The sequence below is a fragment of the Schistocerca piceifrons genome, chromosome 4 (genome assembly GCF_021461385.2).
Source record: "Schistocerca piceifrons isolate TAMUIC-IGC-003096 chromosome 4, iqSchPice1.1, whole genome shotgun sequence".
Lineage (NCBI taxonomy): Eukaryota > Metazoa > Arthropoda > Insecta > Orthoptera > Acrididae > Schistocerca > Schistocerca piceifrons.
In genome coordinates this window covers 509,731,687-509,754,924 of record NC_060141.1, presented here as the reverse complement: position 1 = coordinate 509,754,924, position 23,238 = coordinate 509,731,687, and the positions used below count along the sequence as shown (strand labels likewise).

Below are 23,238 nucleotides of genomic sequence, written 5' to 3'. Positions count from 1 at the left end.
TTCCCTTGCCACTTAGCTTTTCAAACGTCCTGCAGCTTAGACAATTTCGGAGTGCCCACTGAACAATTGTTCTTGTTTTTTTATTTTAATTTTAACATATTTTTTAAAAATGCATACTTATGTGTTAATTAATTTTCACATTTATACTGTTGTTTTATTCCAGAATAAGTTGCTCATAAGCTTTCTGTCCAATTTTTCCATTATCTTTTACTGATTCTAAATTTATGGTTTTGATGAATATGTGTTTTGGGCGAGTTAGTGACTGAAGTTTTTTATTTTTTTTCCTTCAGGCAATAGTTTTTCATTACAAACATCTTGTGTTCAACCGAATGCTACACCTGTCTTTCGAAAACGTGCTTGATAACTTAACGTCCCCATGTGATAGTGGGTAGTGATGAAAGAATGTGATATGTCGCGTAGCCTGCGGTTTACGTTAACGCCACACTTAATGCACATTTCGTTATAAAAATCAAAACGGCAAAATAAATTCGGAAAGCTCACGTTACATAGGAGGTGTGTCTCAGATGAGTATACTGGGGCCTGTATCGAAAGTAAACCGTGTAAAACCATGTTTACTACTTTTACTAAATTCTTTCGTCCTGTTATACCTATACTCTGCGCTTAATTTTAGTCATAAAGTGTAGTTGTCACTAGTTCTATTTTGCCGAAGAAGATATTCTGTTTTATTAATTGCGAACAGATAATTAAATTTGAAAGTATCCATTGTCCTATCATTCTTGAGAACTTTTGCCGCAATTTTCAGATCACTTTTTCAGGTACATAGTTATAAAAGACTGATCAAAATAAGTCGCCTTCCAGGAACGGCGCGTTTGAAATTCTCCCCTGCAGCAGGTTTCGAACCCGCTAACACGTGCTTCGACGAATCGACGTTGCCGCGGCCTCCGAGCTCCGTGAGGAACTGACTTCACTGTTGTGTGTTCAGTTACTCTATGGCGTGCTTAGCCTTAGGCCTGATAAAAAGTAAATTCGTATGGCATGTTGGCTGTGGGAGTCCTGAAGAGGGATGTTGAACCATCAGTCAACAAGTTCTATAAATTCTACATATATTTACATACTCTGAGAGCCACAGTACGGTGTGCGCCGGAGGGTATCCTGCACCAATACTAGTCATTTCCTGTCCTGTTTCTCTCGGAGATAAAGCGAGGGAAAAATAACTGTTTATATACCTTTCTAAGAGCTCTAATTTCTGGTTTATTACCATCGCGGTCCTTATGAGAAATGTGTATTGACAGCTGCAGGATCCTCTCGATTCAGTTTCAAGTGCCGGTTCTCTAAACTTTCTCAGTAGTGTTCCTCTAATAGAACGCCGTTTTCCCTCCAAGGATTCCCATTTGACTTCCCCAAGCATTTCCGTAACGCTTGCGTGTTTCTCGAACCTGCTGTAATAAATCTAGCAGTCCGTCTCTGAATTGCTTCGATGTCTTCCTTTAATCCGACCTAGTGCATATCTCAAAGATTTGAGCGGTACTCAAGAAGATGAACCACACTTTTCTAAGATCCTGCCAATAAAACGAAATCGACCATTCACCTTCCATGCCACAACCTCACAAGTTCACTTTCTTTAATAACGCTTTGCAACTTTACGCCGCGATATTTAAATGACTTGACTGTATCATGCAGGACACTACTGATACTGTATCAGAATATTACTGGTTTGTTTTTTCTACTCCTCCGTGTTTATCTATATCTACAGCCAGCTGCCATTCAACACACCAAATAGAAATTTTATTTAAGTCATCTTGTATCCTCCTACCCTCACTCATCTTCGACACCTCCCCTTATATCTCATCATCCTCAGCAAACAACCTCAGATTCCTGTCCACACTGCCCGCCAGATTATTTACGTATGTAGAGAATAATAACTGTCCTATCACAGTTCCCTGGGGCAGTATTGACAATACCTTTGTCTCTGGTGAACATCCGCAATCGAGGACAACATAATGGGTTCCATTACTTAAGAATTTTTCGATTCACTCACATATCTGGGAACCTATTGCGTATGCTCTTACTTTCGTTAACAGTCTGCAATGAAGTATCGTGTCAAATGCTTTTCGAAAATATAGACATATGGAGTCTTCCTGTTGCCCTTCATCCATAGTTCGAAGTCTATCATGTGAAAAGGGCAAGCAGTGTTTTCTAAAACCGTGCTGATTCGTGGATATGAGCTTTTCGGTCAGTAGGAAATTTATTATATTCGATCTCAGCATATATTCTTGAATTTTGCAGAAAACCGAAGTTAAGGATAATATTCCTTAACTTTGATGATCCGTTTTCTTGAGTACAAGAGTCACTTTTGCTTTTTTTCACTCGTTTGGGATTACGCTAGCCGAGAGATTAACGATAAATGCAAGCTAAGTAAGGGGCGAGTGTCGAAGAGAAATCTTTGTAAAACCGAATTGGAATTCCATCTGGATCTGGTGACTTATTTGTTTTCAACTATTTTAGTTGTTTTTCTACGCCAGAGATGTTTATTACCATGTCGTCCGAGTAGGGGTTTGTTCGATAGTCGAACAGACGTATGTTTGTACGCTTCATCTGCATGAACGATTTCTCAAACGCAGAATTTTATACTTCGGCTTTCGTTGTGCTGTTTTCAAGTGCCACACCATACTGGTCAGCGAATGACTCGATCGAAGCCTTAGACCCTTTATCGCCTTTATACAGGACCAGACCTGCCGTGTCCTCTTTTGAACCGAGAGTGCAACAGCCTTTACTTCTTCAGCATTTTCCGAATTTCGTTACGAAACCACGGTGGGTCTTTTATGTCCTTAATCCTCTTAGTAGGTATATACTCGACCAGAGCAGTTTAAACTCTGTCCGTAATTCCTCTGTGTCCATCATACTGGAAATAAATGATTGCAGTTCATTATCTGAGTGAGATGCTTGCATGTCCTTCACGTTCTCCCGTAACGCTACAGGGGAAAGGAGAGATAATGTTTAACGTGGAACCCGAATAACTTGTTGTTAATGGCATATCTTAACAGCATTCACAGGTGAAGGCTATCGTAAAGGCAGATTGAAAAATTCTGGTGTCTGATCGGGATTCGATCTCGTGACCTTACGGTCTGCAGGCTCTCAGTTTAGTAGTAGACCACCAAGCCCGACTTACTCTTCTGATGACTGTTGAGGGTAATACTGTTTCCGAGGAGATCTGAGTTTATATGTTCATATTTGTAGCTAATAATACGTTTCTATTCTCCGTGAAATCTAACAATGAGAGTTAGTCAAGTTGCTTGGTTTCGTAGCGTCTTTACCAGACTTGGTCATTAAAAGCTATCCGACTTTAAGCAGATGTCACTTAGCTAAGCTTAGCTCGCTTTATAGTGTCAAGCGAGCGAATATTTGTGGTAATTGCGGTGAGTAAATATTCATACAAGTTAAGACGGTGAACGTTTATTTTGTCACTAAAATGTTTCTAGATACGCAGCTATTGCGAACTATTTAGTATCAAAGTATCCACACACTCAGGATGATTTTAACAAATTTGACCATTGCTGAGAAAGCTTACGTTTCGCCAACGTGTCCCTTGAGGAATAGTAAATAGCTCGGGTGGCGATAGCACTGATAACCTATGTTAAAATGAATCATTAACTTGTGTTCAGGTGCTAGAGGGTGTCCAATGTATGTTAGACAGTAACATGATAAAAGTTATCGATGGTTCGCGGTAACTTCATGGAGGAGTTTGCACAAGTGAAAATTTCCCACTTTTTGAAAAATCGTACCGTGTAAGTTTATTCTGCTCACATCACTTCGTGTATCTGTTCTGAGGATATCTCTCTCTCTCTCTCTCTCTCTCTGTGTGTGTGTGTGTGTGTGTGTGTGTGTGTGTGTGTGTGTGTGTGTGTGTCTTATCCTTCACTGCTCATCTTCTCAGAAAAGCAACACTCCGTTTAAGTAAGACGTGCCTAACTAAGTGGCATACAAATGTGATCGATATGACAGATTTCGACGTATTAATTGGCCGGTAGGATGCGCCGAGGATTCGTTGCAGTAGAAGATGATGGCCGGTCGTTTAGTCAAACGGCCTTCAAATAATATTACTAACTCATTTTACATAGGGTAACGTTTTAATGACATCGTACGATAAATATACTGAGCAAAGAGACTGGATATGTCCACCATAATTGTAAGTTAAGTGTTATGATTGTTGATGCCTTCGGACGTGAAAGTGGCTTCATTAATGGACAAATTATGAATGTAATTACTTTCAGATTAGCGTTGAAGCATCTATAAATTTCTTGTGCTCACCTAGTGAAGGGGTTGCAGTAGCTAATAATTCAGACCTATTAACAAAATGTTGATCATACATGTGTGCGTCGAACAATGCGACGCGGTGAAATTCACTATGTACTTGTATACTGCTACATGCTATCGACTAAAGAATGATTCTTACTTCGTACCCATATTGTTCGGTTGTCCTTTCAGAAATGTGTGTTTTCAGAGCTGTACCAGGCTCACAAAATTGGTTGAAAACGTTAGATACGGATACTGAGTAGAATATTACGCTGTTAGGAGACTGTCAACTATATTCTTCACGCACAGCAATATATTTCCTTACATATAAAATAAGAAAATGCGCCCTTGATGTATTCAAGAGATTTAAAGATGTAGGGTATTGTCTTAAATATTTGTTTTTCCAATCACCTTGAAGCAAACGCATCGTTTCATTCAGACAACTTATTTGCGACTACTAGCCATCTGTTCGATTTACTCAATCTTAAACGCGAACGCGAACACCAGACTGCTGGTTTTCCGTATCCGCTGAAGGAAGGGTACATATTTATATAACTTGAAACTGTCTATACAATACCCTCTTGGAAAATTCATTACTCGTGAATGAAACTGCATTGTTATTTATTTTCATTCATGTAATTGGACTTTGTGCAAAATGCACTGTTTGCCCCATATCTGAAATTTTTTTCTGGTTCTCGATTAGTAGTTGAAAATGATTCCCAGGTGACCTGTGTCTAATTTGGTTGATCCTTTTCTGTTTTTGTATTGCCGGTGCGTGCTCGAAACATTGTATGCTACGTCTTTTATCTTCATTTGGTATCTCTCTCGTGTAATATTTGGGACCGTAGATATCAGAAAAAAGAAGCCTTTGCTAGATTACGATCCCTACAGCGATGCACTTCAGAACGTGCAGTCGTACGCACACCATTCTTTGACAGCTCGTTTTCAGATGTGTGGTTGCGATCGCGAAGAGTACTCAGAACAAAGTCACGTATCTTATTTGATCAGAGGTACTGCGATTCATATCCATGTGTCACATAACACTGACGTAAATAAAAAAACTCTCGTTCTTATCAGTAACATTGTTGCGCAGCAACTGTATTTACTTTCTAGATTACCGTATATTGTGACACTCTGACGCTGGAAGGAAGGCCAGAGCTTGAAACGACAATATGGTAAATGGTTAGGGAAGATTACAGTACGCGATCAGTTTTCTGAAATCCTTGCGTCACCACTCCAACACTTAACGATATCAATATGAAAAGAATTCGATCGCCATCTTGCATAATATTCGACATGTTTTCTTCGGTTCTTCGACGGTGCACACGGAGTGATTTCAGATCAGAGACCAGTGACAATAACGAACGTCGGAAGTTGTATTTCATGAAGATTCATTTGTTGATAGCCAAAAGCCGTCACACATCAAAAGTCTGCACAGCGACGTTGCTTGACTCTTTACCTTCGAAAACATGCCGGCTCGCAAACTCGCAAGCAAAAGTATTTATGTATCGCAATACGGAAAGGAATTACAGTTGAAATGTTTAATATGTAGAGGTCTAAATAGACGTTCTGTGTAATGCCATATGTTCGTTCACGATGGCATGATAAACTGTCCTGTATGTTGTCTACGTCACGTAGAGGATTAAAGAATATCGGTAAGCGGTTAGTTTTAAACTTAATTTTCACCGATGCAGTAATTGGCAATGTGAAAGTCTGTAGTCAACCAGTATGTTAGCTGTCATTTTTTTTTTTAGTTTTCATTGTTCATTGTTACCATGGGTCTTCTTCTCAAGTACAGTCTTTGTTGAAAACGCTGTTGAAAACTTTGCGGACAGATATCTCATACAAGGACAAAGGAAAAGGTCCACATAAACGTATGCCCGAAAATTCTTCGTTTTTGAGTTACTTGTCAACTACTGTTAAAGAGGGAAACATCCTTTATCTACCAGTGGATGTAGGGGTGAGTTACCCGACAAGTGCTCCATTTTAACCACGGCTAGATATTCATTTTCTGAGCAAGTAGCGACCATTATACAGAGCACGCTTACGATAATGGGTGCGAGGCTGGTCAGACGTATCAGACTAAAACGCTCGAGTTATGTCTACCGTTGTGTTGTTGAAACAGAATACGTAATATCACAAAACTGGGATCGATGTGGGGTAGATTTCGGTGGCACGCGTGACCAGAAAGAATAATTCAGCAGCGAGACGAAGAAGATTCAAGTGTCAGCCCGTATGTCTTCGCAGCATGTAGTACTTGTCAACAGGACCACATGGAGGATACTTCGCTAGTAATTCGTGTATCCAGTTCACTTCGTGAATGAATTGAAGTGAGCGGAGAAAATTTTATAATTGATTTTCAGTTAGTAGCTGGAACACTTAGTTAGATTTTCTTTAAGCAATAATTCAGAAACGAAAGACTTTCGGACATACTTTTATGTGGACTACTTTCTGTTTTGATGGGTGGATACCTTCCCCAGAGCTTGTAAGCATATTACTGGCACACTCTACAAGAATAACAAATACTGATGGCGCTAAACTTCTGCTAATGAAATTGTAAATCGTGCTGGTTTTACAATTTTAGCCCGAATTCCAGATTCCATTTCGTCCAATAAATACAATCAACACTCGCTTGCTGTTTGCTTGTTATGCTTCTGTCCTTAACATGTAATTTTGAATTGCGCTTGTCAGTCATACATTGCTACCCATTTAAATCCTGTTACTATTTTAGAACTCCGAAGAAATGAAGATATTCAAATGAAAAAGATCGCCCACCTAACACAGGCTGTTTCCAATGATACGTTCATGCGCCAGTTATATCGGTCGCAAATTTCCAGGAAGAGTTGCGTTTATTCTGTGTTCATCTGCTCCAGAGGACGCAAGATTGGAAAAACGACTAATTTATGCACAGTTACGATTACCGCGTTGGGATGGTATTCATACGTTTGTATTTCTTGGCCATAGTTTCTTCGTATCTCACAGTACAAGACATTTCGATGGGCCGCAGTAATAAATTTCAACATTTTCCACTTTTTGGCATAGCTGCTTTCATGACAGCAATGTTGCTATTCTAAGAATGTAAATTGACACTTAACAAAGGAGAACAGTCCCAAAAACTACAACATTCTAAAGACGATCGAAATTTATTTCCGTGATCACAGCAGCCAAGCTCTCTGTGTCCGGGTGATACGGCATCCATTATGTGAAACATTTTAAACAAATGTGATGACTAGTGGTGATTTATCAGAAACTATTTGAGACTTTCGTTTCTGTGCGGTGATTACCAGAGAACGTTGAACTGTCTAACGTACACCGTCTGTCCAAAAAGTTACGAGACTGAGTTTATTCCTTGCGTTTATACGACGTCTGCGCAGCTAACTACGGTGGCAGCTTGATGTAGCATTGTAAACGACAAATGTAAATTCGAGTTAGCTGTTAGCACACAATGTTAAGTAGTGCGTGTGTGACCGTAGTGTTTCAACGTTGTTTCGTCACATATATTGGATCAACATCTCCAAATTAAATGGTCAAGACAGTCTCCAAAATGTTTTGAAGAAGAAAAGAGTTTGTGCTAAATTTGTCGCACACAGCTTCACTAACAGCTATGGACGCCTGCCGCACTTCGATTGAAATGCAAACCGCGAACACTTCTTTTCTGGAAAAATCATCACGGGTGACTAGACATGGCGTTATGAATATGAGTCTACCACAAAACGACAAAGTGCAGAAATTCACATGAAGGATCAACGCTTAGACGACTTAACCAGCATTCAAAGCAATGTGAGAAGCGAGTTGGACATCATCACAAGGAAGTACCGTTATGACAGTTTGACGTGGTTGTATGAACTTTCTGTGTCTTGTTCTCATGTGGAGGGTGACTGTGTGGAACATCTGAAGCATTAAAACCAGCACCTTTTCTTTGTTTTTTATTAACTCACCCTCGAAACTTTTTGGATGTAAAAAGATTTGCCTGTAATTTGAGGAAAAAAGTGCGAAATTGATAGAGCTTTTGCTCTCCCATAGCAATACAAGTGGGAATATAATATGACGAGGAATGTCACGGGAGTAATTCCAAACGTTAAAATTATAATTTTAATGTTGTTTCACCCCGTAATATCCGATAAGGTGTGTGTGTGTGTGTGTGTGTGTGTGTGTGTGTCACCGACACAAAGCTGTGCTTGCTTCTTGTGATTATTTAATTATGTCACTTCGAAATCCCAATGCGGCCAAGTCGCTTACTATTGGGGGTAAGGAAAATTGTCACGTAGTGTATTTAGAGAATTGCAGAGCAGTTATATGGCTGTCAAAACAGCTCAGTCTGTGTGATCGAAGAGGATCTGTGCAGTATCACTGACTGTAGCATGAGTAACACTTTACTTTCCAGTGGCAAGTTTTATATGCTAGTCCTCATTGTACTGCGATTCTTGCTAGATAAGAAAATCAACCAAATCTGTCTGCAGCTCACTGCCTTCCGTCTCTGAAATTCTTAAGACATTAGGAAGTTGTAAAAGAAGGTACACAGATTAAGCTGAAGGTAAGGGACGGCGCAGATCTTAATTCTGTTTTTTTTTTTTTTTTTTTTTGCATCGTATGCTGTCACAGAATGGGTATATTAAATTTCCGATTTGTGTGGAAAGTAATTTCGCATTACCGTTTCATCGCTTTCGTTCTTTTGAGCTTTTCGCACATATACAGAGCTGCCTAAATATTTTCTTAAAAATCCTAGTGCGGAATATATCACGGTTGCAATTGTTTACAGATTTTCTATTCTTTGCACTCCATCTACAATTTGTCGGTAATATTTTTGATTTTGTGTTGTAAGAATATTTAGCTGGATTTTCGAGTCGTGATTTAATAGCATCACGACGCGAAAATCCAGATTCTTCGAGAGGTTGTAACAATGGAAAATTGTACTGAAATGCAGGAGGATCTGCAACGAATTGACGCATGGTGCAGGGAATGGCAATTGAAGCTCAATGTAGACAAGTGCAATGTGCTGCGAATACATAGAAAGAAAGATCCTTTATCATTTAGCTACAATATAGCAGGTCAGCAACTGGAAGCAGTTAATTCCATAAATTATCTGGGAGTAGGCATTAGGAGTGATTTAAAATGGAATGGCCATATAAAATTAATCATCGGTAAAGCAGATGCCAGACTGAGATTGATTGGAAGAATCCTAAGGAAATGCAGTCCGAAAACAAAGCAATTAGGTTACAGTACACCTGTTTGCCCACTGCTTGAATATTGCTCACCAGTGTGGGATGCGTACGAGATAGGGTTGTTAGAAGTGATAGAGAAGATCCAACAGAGAGCTGCGCGCTTCGTTAAAGGATCATTTAGTAATCGCGAAAGCGTTACGAAGATGATGGATAAACTCCAGTGTAAGACTCTGCAGCAGAGGCGCTCAGTAGGTCGGTACGGGCTTTTGTTGAAGTCTCGAGAATATACCTTCACAGAGGAGTCAAGCAGTATATTGCTCCCTCCTACGTATATATCGCGAAGAGACCACGAGGATAAAATCAGAGAGATTAGAGCCCACACAGAGGCATACCGACAATCTTTCTTTCCACGAACAATACAAGACGGGAATAGAAGGGAGAACCAATAGAGGTACTCAAAGTACCCTCCGCCACACACCGTCAGGTGGCTTGCGGAGTGTAGATGTAGATAACAGGCCTGTCATAACATTGGTCTAGTACGGCCGTTGGTGAGGAACGTCTGGCCGCACTGTTGGCAAACGGAACGTAAGCGCACGCGCAGGAGAGCCGCTCTGCGATTTTAGGCAGAGGGAGTTTGAATATGGCACCATCTATCTGTAAATCGCGCGCGTGTTCTAGAAACGGGGTGTCGACGTGCAGATACTGTCAGTCGTACCTAGCCATTATCAAGGTTGAACAACCTGAAGATGTTGGACAGTTGCTCCGAGGAAATATTGTGGGATTTGCACAACATGATCCGGTGGCAAACCCGTAAAGTCTATTTACAAAATTATACACATTTTTATTTTTGTGTATGTAAACATACTTGCAGCAAAAATAATTGGTTTACTTGTATAAAAGGGCAGAAGTTACGCGATCAACTAATTTTTATTACGTGTAAAACATAATTTATATTGCGCAAGGCGCAATGAACTAACACTGAATGATGTGCGGCTCTGATTATGTGGAAAAAAAAGGTCGTCGGTGCCCATTTTCTCTCTTACACATTCATCTATGTTTCTTTCCCTACCAGTTCTACCAGTATTACCAGTAATCTTAATGTTACCATTTACTACGTCATTTATGTAGTATACCAAACCACCAAACCGTAGTTTTTGAAATGCGATTTCCTATTAGATAGGAACTTACACGTAAAGTTCACATTTCAAAAACATTTGTGCTAACTAGAATGATAGTTCATACTCAAGTCAGTGGCAGCTCAAAACGAAAAATTCGCTGCTATCTTGCAAAAGACTGACTGGGATGTTTTGCTTCCAATGCCGTATAATTTCCGCCCTGTCAGTTTTCGAATTATGATACACATTGTATGAACGGAGAATTGTGGAAGCAACAAACGTTGTTGCCCGCGGGTGTCAAGGTTTCTGTGCAGTATTCTTTAGGTCAGGGCATCCCAACCTTTTCAGCTGGCGGACCCCTTCCTCAGTCGAAAATCCATGGCGGACCCCTAGTCAGTCAAGAGTACAGTAACTCCAAATTTCAGAGCGAAACCCATGGGAACTGAAAGCTTCTTAATGCAGGTGCCATGTTTCCAATGACAGACCCCCCCCCGCCCCCCCCCCCCCCTCCCCCCCGAAGTATCAATAGTCTTTTGCGTAGAGATAAACGAAAACAACTTGAAATTAACCATCCAATTGGAATTCTCACTGTGTCCACACAGTTACTAGTGGATTTACTCCCTTTGTGCAACACACTATATCTTGATTAAAATTACTTGGTAATTGAAATTTCACACGATGGACCTGTCTTCCTCCAAGAGCAATCAACGTCACGTCCAAACTGTTCGCTGTTGACAAGCTGTCGCTTATGGTCTGTTCACTTCCACTATTTGGCTACTGTTATGTAAGGAGCATGCATATTTCGTAACAGTCGTGTGTGTGTGTGTGTGTGTGTGTGTGTGTGTGTGTGTGTGTGTGTGTGTGTTTTCGTGAAATCCGAAGAAAAATGTTCAAATGTATGTAAGGTCTGCCTTTGTTCGTCCTCCCTTCTCATTCATTTCAACTGGAAACTTCCCTTGTGAAGGCGATGGAGAAACTGCACCCTTCTTCAGTGATCCTGACTTCAGCCACCGATTCATCTTAGAAGTAATAAACTGGTCAAAATTCGACTTATGAAATAGGTAGTGCACTGACAAGGCAAGTTTAACATTTAATGATGCCTGGGGCGGCATACGTGTCAGCGAGCGCTGTGATTGGTCGACAAAGATCGCTCCGCGCATGCGTAAAAGGTTTCAGCGCATCTAGCGCCGCGAGCCGGCGCACAAACGACCCCCGTATTGAAACTTCCTGGCAAATTAAAACTGTGTGCCCGACCGAGACTCGAACTCGGGACCTTTGCCTTTCGCGGGCAAGTGCTCTACCATCTGCAAATCGCGCGCGTGTTCTAGAAACGGGGCGTCGACGTGCAGATACTGTCAGTCGTACCTAGCCATCAGCAAGGTTGAACCACCTGAAGATGTCGGACAGTTGCTCCGAGGAAATATTGTGGAGTTTGCACAACGTGATCCGGCGGCATACCCGTGAAGACTATTTACAAAATTGTACATATTTTTATCGTGCTTCGGTAGCTCAGATGGTAGAGCACTTGCCCGCGAAAGGCAAAGGTCCCGAGTTCGAGTCTCGATCGGGCACACAGTTTTAATCTGCCAGGAAGTTTCATATCAGCGCACACTCCGCTGCAGAGTGAAAATCTCATTCTGGACCCCCGTATTGTTGCAAAACAGTCGATCAGAGAAGCCGCATTCTCCGGCACTAATTTGTGTATACGTTCTCACTTAGGAACCGCAAAGGCTGCTTGGGGATACGACCTGAAGTAAAAGTACACATGTTTTTCACACGAAAAAAATAGTGATGAATTTGATTTTCACATTTTTATTCAATAATTTTACTCATTATTTTGCACGATTTGGTGAAAGGTGGCCGCGGACCCCTAGAAAGAGCCAGCGGACCCCTAAGGGGTCCGCGGACCACAGGTTGGGAAGCCCTGCTTTAGATGAACCTTCATGATGCTTTCTTGTCCGTATACCAAAACTACCACTCCCCGCAATCGGCGAACGTCTTCTGCCTTTGTACAGTGCGCGCAGAACCATCACTTCATTTTAGCCCGAGAGATGCTGACAGGTTGTGCTTTTTTGTTGTGCAGGGAAATCTCGACCATCCATGCGAGAGGCGGCATCCGCATACGCGAGCCGTGGTACGAGAACTCGGCGCGCTGGGACGCCGACCACCACGACCAGGCCATAGGGTGAGTACTTGCGTAACGCGCGCCTGGCTGGCTGACCACCCGCTGTACACTCCTCTCTCCGTCCAAGTGGCCGTTTCAGGAACTGTGCGCCGCTCTTGCGTTACGAGGTGCAAATCTTAACACCTCAAACCATTCAGTGTTTCTATTAATATTTTGTGCAAACTGAATTTTGCCGCTGCATGGGAGAGCAAAGGACTTGGAAGAGCAGTTGAATGGAATGGACAGCGTCTTGAAAGGAGGGTGTAAGATGAACATCAACAAAAGCAAAACGAGGATAATGGACTGTAGTCGAATTAAGTCGGGCGATGCTGAAGGAATTAGATTAGGAAATGAGACACATAAAGTAGTAAAGCAGTTTTGCTATTTGGGGAGCAAAATAACTGATGATGGTCGAAGTAGAGAGGATAAAAAATGTAGATTGGCAATGGCAAGGAAAGCGTTTCTGAAGAGAATTTTGTTAACATTGAGTATTGATTTAAGTGTTAGGAAGTCGTTTCTGAAAGTATTTGTATGGAGTGTAGCCATGTATGGAAGTGAAAAGTGGACGATAAATAGTTTAGACAAGAAGAGAATAGAAGCTTTCGAAATGTGGTGCTACAGGAGAATGCTGAAGATTAGCTGGGTAGATCACATAACTAATGAGGAGGTATTGAATAGAACTGGGGAGGAGTTTGTGGCACAACTTGACAAGAAGAAGGGATCGGTTGGTAGGACATGTTCTGAGACATCAAGGGATCACCAAATTAGTACTGGAGGGCAGCATGGAGGGTAAAAATCGTAGAGGGAGACCAAGAGATGAGTACACTAAGCAGATTCAGAAGGATGTAGGCTGCAGTAAGTACTGGGAGATGAAGAAACTTACACAGGATAGAGTAGCATGGACAGCTGCATCAGACCAGTCGCAGGACTGAAGACCACAACAACACGGAGAAGTGATGTTGGCAGTGGGATTTATGCTCCAGTAAAAAATAGACGAGCAAAACTTTGCTTCCGCCGGTATGCAATAGACGGCAGTAGCGGAAAGTGGGGTTCAGGTGGTTGGTCATAGGTGTAATACAATAAGCTTAGGCATATATAGTGATTGGATCATAAGGTTATCCTCGATTAAGTACGTCAACTTACGTAACCATTTCTCGCCATTTGCGGGAAGCTTTAATTTTCTGCTTTGACATGAAGAAATCTGCCGCTGTGGCTTTTAAAATGCTGGGTGGTGATGGAACTATTAGTGGAAGAACGTGCAGAGAATGTTTTCAACGCCTTAAGAACGGTGATTTTGATGTCGAAGACCGGCATGTCGGAGGAAGACAGAACGTTTTCGTTGCTACTGAAATAGATAATGACAGTCACAGGACATCATTACCGAAAGCAGTTGAAGCGTTCGAGCCCAACACTGAAACACAAACGGTCACAATACATCGATAGACACGTAAAGGTTATTTTGCAGCAGGTCAGTGCTTGACCTCATGTCGCAAAACCCGTCAAAATATACACGGAAACGTTGAAATGAGAAGTCCCATCCCTCCCACCGTATTCTCCATACGTTTCTCTCAGCACTTCCGATCATATGAACAAGTGAAGAATTGAATCGATTCATGGAGTCCCACAAAAGCCGCCCACTTCTTCCGCCACGGGATTCGTGTGCTGTCCGAAAGATGGGAGAATGCAGTGGCCAGCGATGGGCAGTGCTATGAATAATAATATTTTTGTAAATTTTTCACAATAAAAGTCAACTTCGAGAAAAAACTTCGGAAGCAAAGTTGTAAACCTAGTATTATTTGGTAAACATCGACGACAATCGAATGCCGATTTTACAGTTTCATTACGCACATAAAATAATTTGGTAAAGTTAAAACAAGTCGATGTAAACTGGTTAACATAGAAAGTGGTACTACGCCAGTACTACGTGCTGTGTGGCTCAGTCCGCAGAAAAATAAGTAGGGGAAAACGAGGAGTAGAACATGCAAATAGGTTTTGAGAGTGGTGGATATAATAACTGTGCAGAGATCAAAACATTATCGCGTCACAGAGAGAGCTTCAGGACGTATCTGTCCAGTAAAAATAACGCGAAATACACGTACGAGCACGCGTCTTACGTTGAGGTATTGGGGCATATGACATTAGGTAGACATTCTCGCTAGTGGGCAGAAATGAGACTGACTGAAAGGATATTAATCTAAGCTGAGAAAGAAGAAAATAGGATAAAAATATATGTAAGCTGTAACGCACAAATACTCTTTAGACACAGGAACGGGGGCTGCATCTTTAAAGGCTGTATGCCTAAAACCTGACTCTCCTGATTTTCCCGCGGCGGTTGCTCTTCTCTCCTTGCACTAACATTATTAATTATTATCATTATTATGTTAGAGGATGCGATGCCTCTCACACAAATAATCTCACCTCAGTGCGATAGAATTCTGTATATTCTGTTGAAAACACACACACACACACACACACACACACACACACACACACACACACACACACACTGAATTGGGCTGCACGGTTCACAATCAACATAATTCCGTAACTGACGCAGTCGGTTTTTGCATCCCAACCACGTTATTGTTGAAGTAATATTATCCAACTCAGAAATATGCAACACAAAACGCATATGAAATTCACTGTTCAAAAGTGCTTTATATTTCGACGAAAACCACAGTTTTGCTGGTCGTTACTAAACAGTTCCTTCGTTCACTACACGAGAGTGCACGTGACCCAATCGCGACGCTGATGTTTCAGAAAGTCAGAGTGAGACATACGAACCGAGAAAATACCTGCATTCGCGATATTCAAACAGTCAAACCATACATGTTTCTTTCACTTGGAGCTTGTAATTAGAGCCAATCTAGCTCACGTTATCTTCTCGTAACAGTCCCGACGCGGTTGATTATTCACCTTCCGACATGACATACGAGACGGAAAATAGTCACCTTTTGGATAACCATTAATATTAAACCGCAAACACTGATAAGAAATGTACAACTTGCATGGGAAACATTGTTAATTACATCGCAATAACTTGGAAAATGCGTGTTGCAGCCATGGTACCAACACTGCACGAAGCACGTGTCCCACAGTAATCAAGCTACCACTCAAATGATGCGCTTTACTCTCGCCAGAGAGGCGACTTTAAATATGTTAGCGATACAAACAGTACGCTCAGAAAGTTTAATCTCGCACTATTATTAAAAGAAAATTTTATAATCTCAGTACCTAGAGCCTTACATGACGGTTCAATTGAAGAATGGAGGCCGGCCGTTGTGGCCGAGCGGTTCTAGGCGCTTCAGTCTGGAACCGCGTGACCGCTACGGTCGCAGGCTCAAATCGTGCCTCGGGCATGGATGTGTGTGACGTCCTTGGATTTGTTAAGTTTAAGTAGTTCTAAGTTCTAGGGGACTGATGACCTCAGATATTAAGTCCCATAGTTCTCAGAGTCATATGATCCATCTGAAGAAATGAGGAAAAAATCTGAAGTTTTGCAAGCATGACAACAGGATCTTAATGTAAAACGAGTGCAGTAGACTGCATAAGAACACTTTCATATAATAGTAAAATCAGTAGAAGACACTGGAAGTATTGACAGAATGTAGAAAAAGACTGTCAATTGTTTATAAGACATGTCATTGTCATGTGAAGCAGACATAACGATCATAACTTTCAATTGTCTTGATCGCAATGTAATCCAATAACAACCAGATGATCACCGGTTTCTGCTGGTTAGTGACCATCCTCAGATTTACAGAAAAATTGTATTTCATTTACTATGGAAACCGCGTAACAGTGTTTGAAAACAAATCTTTTCAGGAGTATTAAAACATTTAAAATAGTGAAAACCCTATTATGTATGCACTGTAATTGGTACTCGAATAAATTGTTAATTACCACAACATCGCCATCAAGCGTAACTTGTCAGTGTCTAAAGATTGGTCAGAGCATTATTGTTAGCGTGCAAAAACCAGTAGGAGACTAATCTCTGTATGTACTATTGCGTGACCACCGTAGCTTGCCAGATATAACTGACAGCTGGTGCACAAAGACCCACAGTTACAATTTTGATAAACAAACAGAAAGAAAGAACAACGTTATCATGATACAAAGCTACGGAGACAAGCACAAAACGTACACTAAAGCGGTAATCCCTATATAATTATAAAATTCGTAAAAATCGTGTCAAGATTAACTAATTATCAAACGGTAGCTATCTAAAACAATGGGTGAACTCAGATACCATCTTCGTTCGCTCGATTAAGTGGTGCAGCCAAAATAAAAGTAACAAAGAAACGATATTGTAACGTTTAAGTTTACGAAGTTTTGCTTTCACACTTTCGCTCCCCACCTTCCCAACTTTCCCGACTGATAATCTGGTAATCTCTCCATCCATTTCAAAATTGCTGGTCTTTGAGTGCTTCTTAAATGCATCAGTAATTCTGGTACGTTGCTGTTATTTACCTTCATAGAAACCGCAGGCGTAACATCACACGAACTCGGTTTAAGTTTTACAAACGCTTTAGCCATAAATTTTAGTGTCTGTAATATTTGTTACACTAGATCTTGTCGTTCTATATGTAGAGAAAGGAATGTGTAGAAAGTAAATAAGATGGCGACACTCGAATGAATCACTAGGGAGTTACATCAGTTGGTTTATCAGTCGTAGCCCACTTTATTCCGGCTTGTGGCAGACTATGAAGTATTGCTCGCTCAATTCCATATTGTACAGGGGACACGCAAAGTAATGTGAATAGTGATGGTAATGGGACAGTTGTGTTTGACGGTCAGCAACGCAGCTAAGGCACGTGTCGCGCTCGACTGTGTGAGTGTTCAGTACGGACTAGGCATGAGTGCAGTTTGTTTACGAGTAGTGCACACTTTGTATATGCAGAGGCCGAGGTCGACGTGCAATGAAAGACCTTACAGAGTTCCGAAAAGGGCAGATTGTAGGGACCCGATTAGCTGGAGCATCAGTAACCAAGAGAGGCAGCTTACTGAATGTTTCAAGAGCAACTGTTTCAACAATCATGACAGCCTTCATCAAATATGAAAAGACAGAATCGTGTAAACGTGGTAGTGGGCGCAAATCAAAACTAAATGACATAGATCGTTGTACACTGACACGAATTGTGTCAAAACAACACAAAACTACTGCGGCTAAAGTGACTGTAGAGCTCAATAGCCATCTTCGAGACGTCGTATCTATCGACACGCTCCGCCGAGAAATCCATGAAGTAAATACTGATGGACCAGCTGCTATGCCGAAACCATTAGTGACGACAACCAACGCAAAGAAGGTTGAAACATGATCTCAAGAGCGTAAATCCTGGGCGGCTAATCAGTGGAAACACACAATATATTGTCCGACGCGTCGACGTATTCGTTATTTTCAAAATCGGGGCCGGATTTATGTCTGGAGAACGCCAAAAGAAGCTTACAATCCTGAATGCTTGATTACAACGGTTAAGCATGAAAGTGGAAGTTGAAGGTGTGGGCGGCCATATCATGGTATTCTGCTGGACTCATCATTACTCTCAAAGGCCGTGTTACAGCCAACGATTATGTGAACATATTAGGTGAACAGGTGCTCCCCATGATTCAAATGTTGTACCCCAACAATGATGCCATGTTTCAGAACGATGATGCACAGATTCATACAGCCAGTACAGTAAAATCGTGGTATGAGGGGTATGCAACTGAACTGCAGTGTTTTGCCTGGTCAGCACAGTACCTGGACTTGAATATTATCGAACCCTTGTGGGTGGTATTGGATAGCAGACTCCGGAGCAGATTTCTGCCTCCTTCGTCAGTATAGGAGTTTGAAGGGGTCCTGATTGAAGAGTGACATAACATTCCACTGGAGACTACACAATCATTATATGCCAGTATTCCAAAAAGAATCGCAACTGTATTACGGGCAAATGAGGGTCCAACCTCTTATTAGTAAACCATTCCCAAGTAAGTAGAGGTGTTCACATTATTGTGCTTATCTCCTGTACAGTGTCCTCCGGTACCGGTATACAGTTGACTACTCCGAAGCGAAGACACATTGGAATGAAGTATCTGTTATCTACCATTCATATTACGTAAAATTTTAACATCGTGATGTTACGACTGAAGCCCTTGGCACGTAATGTGACCGACGGTAAATTTTAAGTGTTTGGTACGTGCGTCGAAAATGTGGCATTTAGTTGTGTCAGGAATCGTGTCCAATGTGATTTTAATGTGCCAGATTACACAGGATCCGTTGCAAATATTTTGTTGTCAACTACATTAATACACTAAAAGGAATGTGTGTTAAGAAGTTCTTTTCTTAAAATATTTTTAAACAGACAGTTCTATGACATTTTTTAACTGCGGGTTCAACGTGCGGATTACATACGACTGCAAATAATTGTTTGTACCGCAACCAGAGTATTGCACAGATTTTAACTACACTTGTCCTGTGAAGTGGTGTGACTAAGGGCTAATCTCTTTGGTATTGAGTGCCGGAGTCCAAAATGACAAACACCACTACCACATCAATTTATAGAAGGCTTGATAAACCCACACTCTGACGAAAACTGGCTCGGGAACGTAGCAAGCCGTAAACCTACAGGAGTTGGCAATGCAACCGAACCCAGAGTAGAGTAGACCCTCTATATATGACAAATGCGAAAGTTTGTCCGTAAGGATGTTTGTTACTTTTTCTCACTGAAACGGCAGGGGGGATTTCGAAGAAATCTGGAGTAGAATTAATTTATACCCTGAATTTACAGGCTCCTTTTAAAAATGTGTAGTACAAGATATTTACTGATTTAAAGAATATAACGTGAAATGTGGTACAACAATTAGTCTCAGAAAAAGCAATTTACTATTTGACTTTTCAACTGTGTCGTATTGCGAAAATTCCTTTATTGTTTGATATGTCCTATATAATATGATTCAGTGTAATGAATACAATGCTTATACAATCCTCAAAGTGTTTAATGCCTACTTCCATACAAACCCGTTGCATTTTAGCCGGTGAGCGTGAGGCGTATCTAATGTCTTCTGAGGGGCTTGAGGCCCCACAACGGCGGTGTCATTTAAATGCTGTACGACAGAAAGACGTTGTGCCTTTACGTGAAGAATGTGGTAGGCTGTTAGTGAGGCTGGGTTTGATTATGATATGCGAGCGTACCCACTCCTAACAGGCGCCCACGTGAGGGCAGATGACGTCGTTACCCGTACAGATATTATAAAATTTGCTTTGCAGCAAACTGAGATATTGCTTATTTTCTTTCTTCGTCGGCTTAATATGTTTGTGCTTCTTCACGCTGAAGCGGCTGGACGCATTTAAGATGAACTTCGGACTGGAAATAGTCTTTACTCGGGGGGGGGGGGGGGGGAGGGGGGGGGGGAGAAATCGCTGTACCCGTGGGATGGTCAGCGTGACTAATGTTCGCCTGGTGTGGGTAACATGATTAAAAAGTCATTCATTAAAGTTAACTATCAAATGAATGCATTAAGTTTAACGTAGAGATTAGTTTTTCCTCAAGTAAGCGAGCTAGTTGTGAGCGATATGTATTGTCAGCTTCTCCCATGACCTTAGATTTTTTTTTTTTTTTTCCGAACGGTCTACGGAGCCATGAATGGCTGGCGCCTCAATACCTCCAACAGATAACTTTTGTGATGGCGCACACGGTTGGTTAATGAGTTCCGGCGTTAAAATTTCGTTATAAATAACTATTTAACTGGTAGTAGCACAACTGGGGGCAGATAGTGAGAAAGTAAACGGTTCGGGAAATTTAGCGTCGCTGGCAGAGTAGCAGCTGTTGCCATGGGTTGCTCGGAGGCGCTGGGAGCCGTCAGCGCAGCGCTCCGCCTCGCGCGGCCTGTGTCGCAGCGGGCGGTCCGGCAGATGCGGCGCCAGGCTACCTGGACTGCAGCCGCGCACTGGCGGGGCGTGGGGATTACCCAGAGACCCGCCCCCCCCCCCTCCCCCCCACCATCCCATTGTCCTCCTCATCTCGCTCGGCGTCCGCAGCAACGGTCCAGTTTCTCCGGTGAGTTACTCCTTCGGGATCCTAGCGAACGAGGTAAGAGATCAGACACTCGTACCGGAGGATAGAAAGTCGAATCCCCTTTCGGTCTTCGCAATTTAGGTTTTCCTTAGTTCCTCCAAGTTGTTCAAGCCAATTACCGCGTTTATTTCTTTAGAGAGGACTTCTTCGTTTTTCTTCCCAACGTTCCATAACACTAGCATCTGCCCAGGCCTTAAAGACGTGGTCGTCAACGTGACGCTAAACAGCTACCTTCGCATTCCCCTACTTCGGGCCCCTTAACTACAGGTTGATATAAAAGTCACACAGATCAAAAAGTAATGAAATATGTACCTGTTTGGAAAAGTATTTTATTTCATATATTCACACAAACACATTGTTTATAACACATCCTCATAATGGATGCACTGTTCAGTAATAGGTCGGCCGTGGTGGTCGAGCGGTTCTAGCCGCTTCAGTCTGAAACAGGTTCGAATCCTGCCTCGGGCATGGATATGTGTGATGTCCTTAGGTTAGTTAGGTTTAAGTAGTTCTAAGTTCTAGGGAACTGATGACCTCAGATGTTAAGTCCCATAGTGCTCAGAGCCATTTGAACCATCAGTAATACATGCAGAAAACCTTTTTCCTTGTTTAAGACCAGTTTGTGGAGCACCTTGACAGTGATGCTGTTAGTCTCAGCTGCAATAGTAGCCTTTAGTTCCGTCAGTGTGTGTGGACTGAAAAAGACCCTTCCTTTAAGGCAGCCCAACGAGAGGCAGCCTGGAGACGTTAAACCGGGGGAACGTGGGGGCTATAATCCTTTAAAGATGATTCGATCCCCAAACAATTCAATTAAGAAATGAGTGGTTTCGCTAGATATGTGACAATTGGCACTGTCTTGCGGAAAGCAACAATAATGTTTATTTGTCTCAAGAAGGGAAATAAACTAATTGTTAACATTTAAGAATATTGCTTCGTCCTTTATTGGGAACGCTACAGATTTCCCACCGTTACAGGTGCATCCTCAGGAGATGCAATGTAAAATAAGGAGCATTTTTAGAATAGAATTTTGTAAACAGGAGAAAAAATTATAAAAGTTCTTAAAATATTTGTCACACGTGCATTGACTGAAAAATGATGCCATGACTAGCCCTCAAACAATCGGGAAACTACGATGGCCCTTAGTTCACTTTCAAATCTAAAATGTTGATCTGTTGTCAACAGAAAATTGGCGTTAAGTATTACTACGTTAATGTCAAACTGAACATATGAGCGATACTATCTAACGTAGAAAATAATTACAGCCATTAAAATTTGTGGCTAAAGCGTATGCAAATCTTTTAGCAATGTTCGTGGCATGTAACGTCTGCGGGTTATATGAAAGTAAATAATAGCAACCTATCAGGAGTGCTGTTGCATTTAAGAATCACTCACCATTAAGCACATGTGAAAACGTAGATTGTTATGCCAATGCTACGGACTGGCAACTGGTAGTGTAGTACTAGAAGCTAGTATCGACAAACGTTCATCCACTCATTGATACAATGAATCATGCGATTCCCTGTGATGAAAAAGGAATGAACCTATAGTAAAGCACAGCTTGCATTTTGTGTGGCCGAGCGCTATGGTAAACCAACGGCAAGTGCCATAAAATGAAAATAACAACCCTTTTTATTGCAGAGACATCTTAATAAAAAGCATAAAATAAGTAAAAGCATCCTATAATATGTGTTTGCTGTGGCAGACGTAGAACTACTATGGGAGACACCCGCAGCACAGCTGTTGTAGGTTACATGCAGTAAGCTGGGACCTGAGTAAATAACCCGGAATCGAGCTTGCTTTATGACAATGAAGAATCGCACATGCGCGTGATCTTAGGCAGCTGGGGCCCTGTATAGATGTAACTCGTCAACAGCTGAAGTATGGGCATCGTAATACAATGTGATGGTAACTGTATGTGTGTTTCTTAGTAAAGTGTTACAAGGCGTTAATTATTATTAGCTGTGGGTGCCCTACGCACAAAGTAGCATGTAAACTTGATAATGTCTTGGTTCACAACATTGTTCACTGTATTTTAAAAAAATGTCCCTAATATTCGTCGACGTGTTATAGCACACTACACTCCAATTTTTTTTTGACAGTGTTGTGTTTCTGCGATTCTGTGAGTGTAAACAAATGAACGAAACCATGTACAGTACGCTAGAAGCTTTTTCTTCATTCTAAAACTTCAACTGCTATACATTACTAACGTAATATGCACGAAATTGCAACTTCATAGCTTTCTGAGCAGTACCACCCGAAATATGGGGCTGAACAGAAAGTAGCTTCCAATATTATGAAGGAGAACGCAGCATCACATTCTTCACCCCACCCAGTTTAGCATCCTTAAAAATGGATAGTCCTTGGCTTCTCCTCATTTCTGTAACTGATTCATATTCGCCCAAATGGGAGATTAATCTCGTTAATATTAAATGTTCAGCACTGCAGTATCTGGAAATTTACCACTAAATACGTATACGAACGACTAACAA

The 23,238-nt window shown here is 41.5% G+C and overlaps 1 protein-coding gene across 1 annotated transcript in view; it reads left to right on the top strand.

Moving 5' to 3' along the window:
- The window catches only part of LOC124795280 (homeobox protein OTX1-like), a 178,647-nt gene that overhangs the window by 3,941 nt on the left and 151,468 nt on the right, over nucleotides 1-23,238 (top strand). Inside the window, exon 3 of the mRNA XM_047259225.1 lies at nucleotides 12,615-12,716. Coding sequence (XP_047115181.1) covers nucleotides 12,615-12,716 — 102 coding nt within the window. The remainder of the gene's footprint in view (nucleotides 1-12,614; nucleotides 12,717-23,238) is intronic.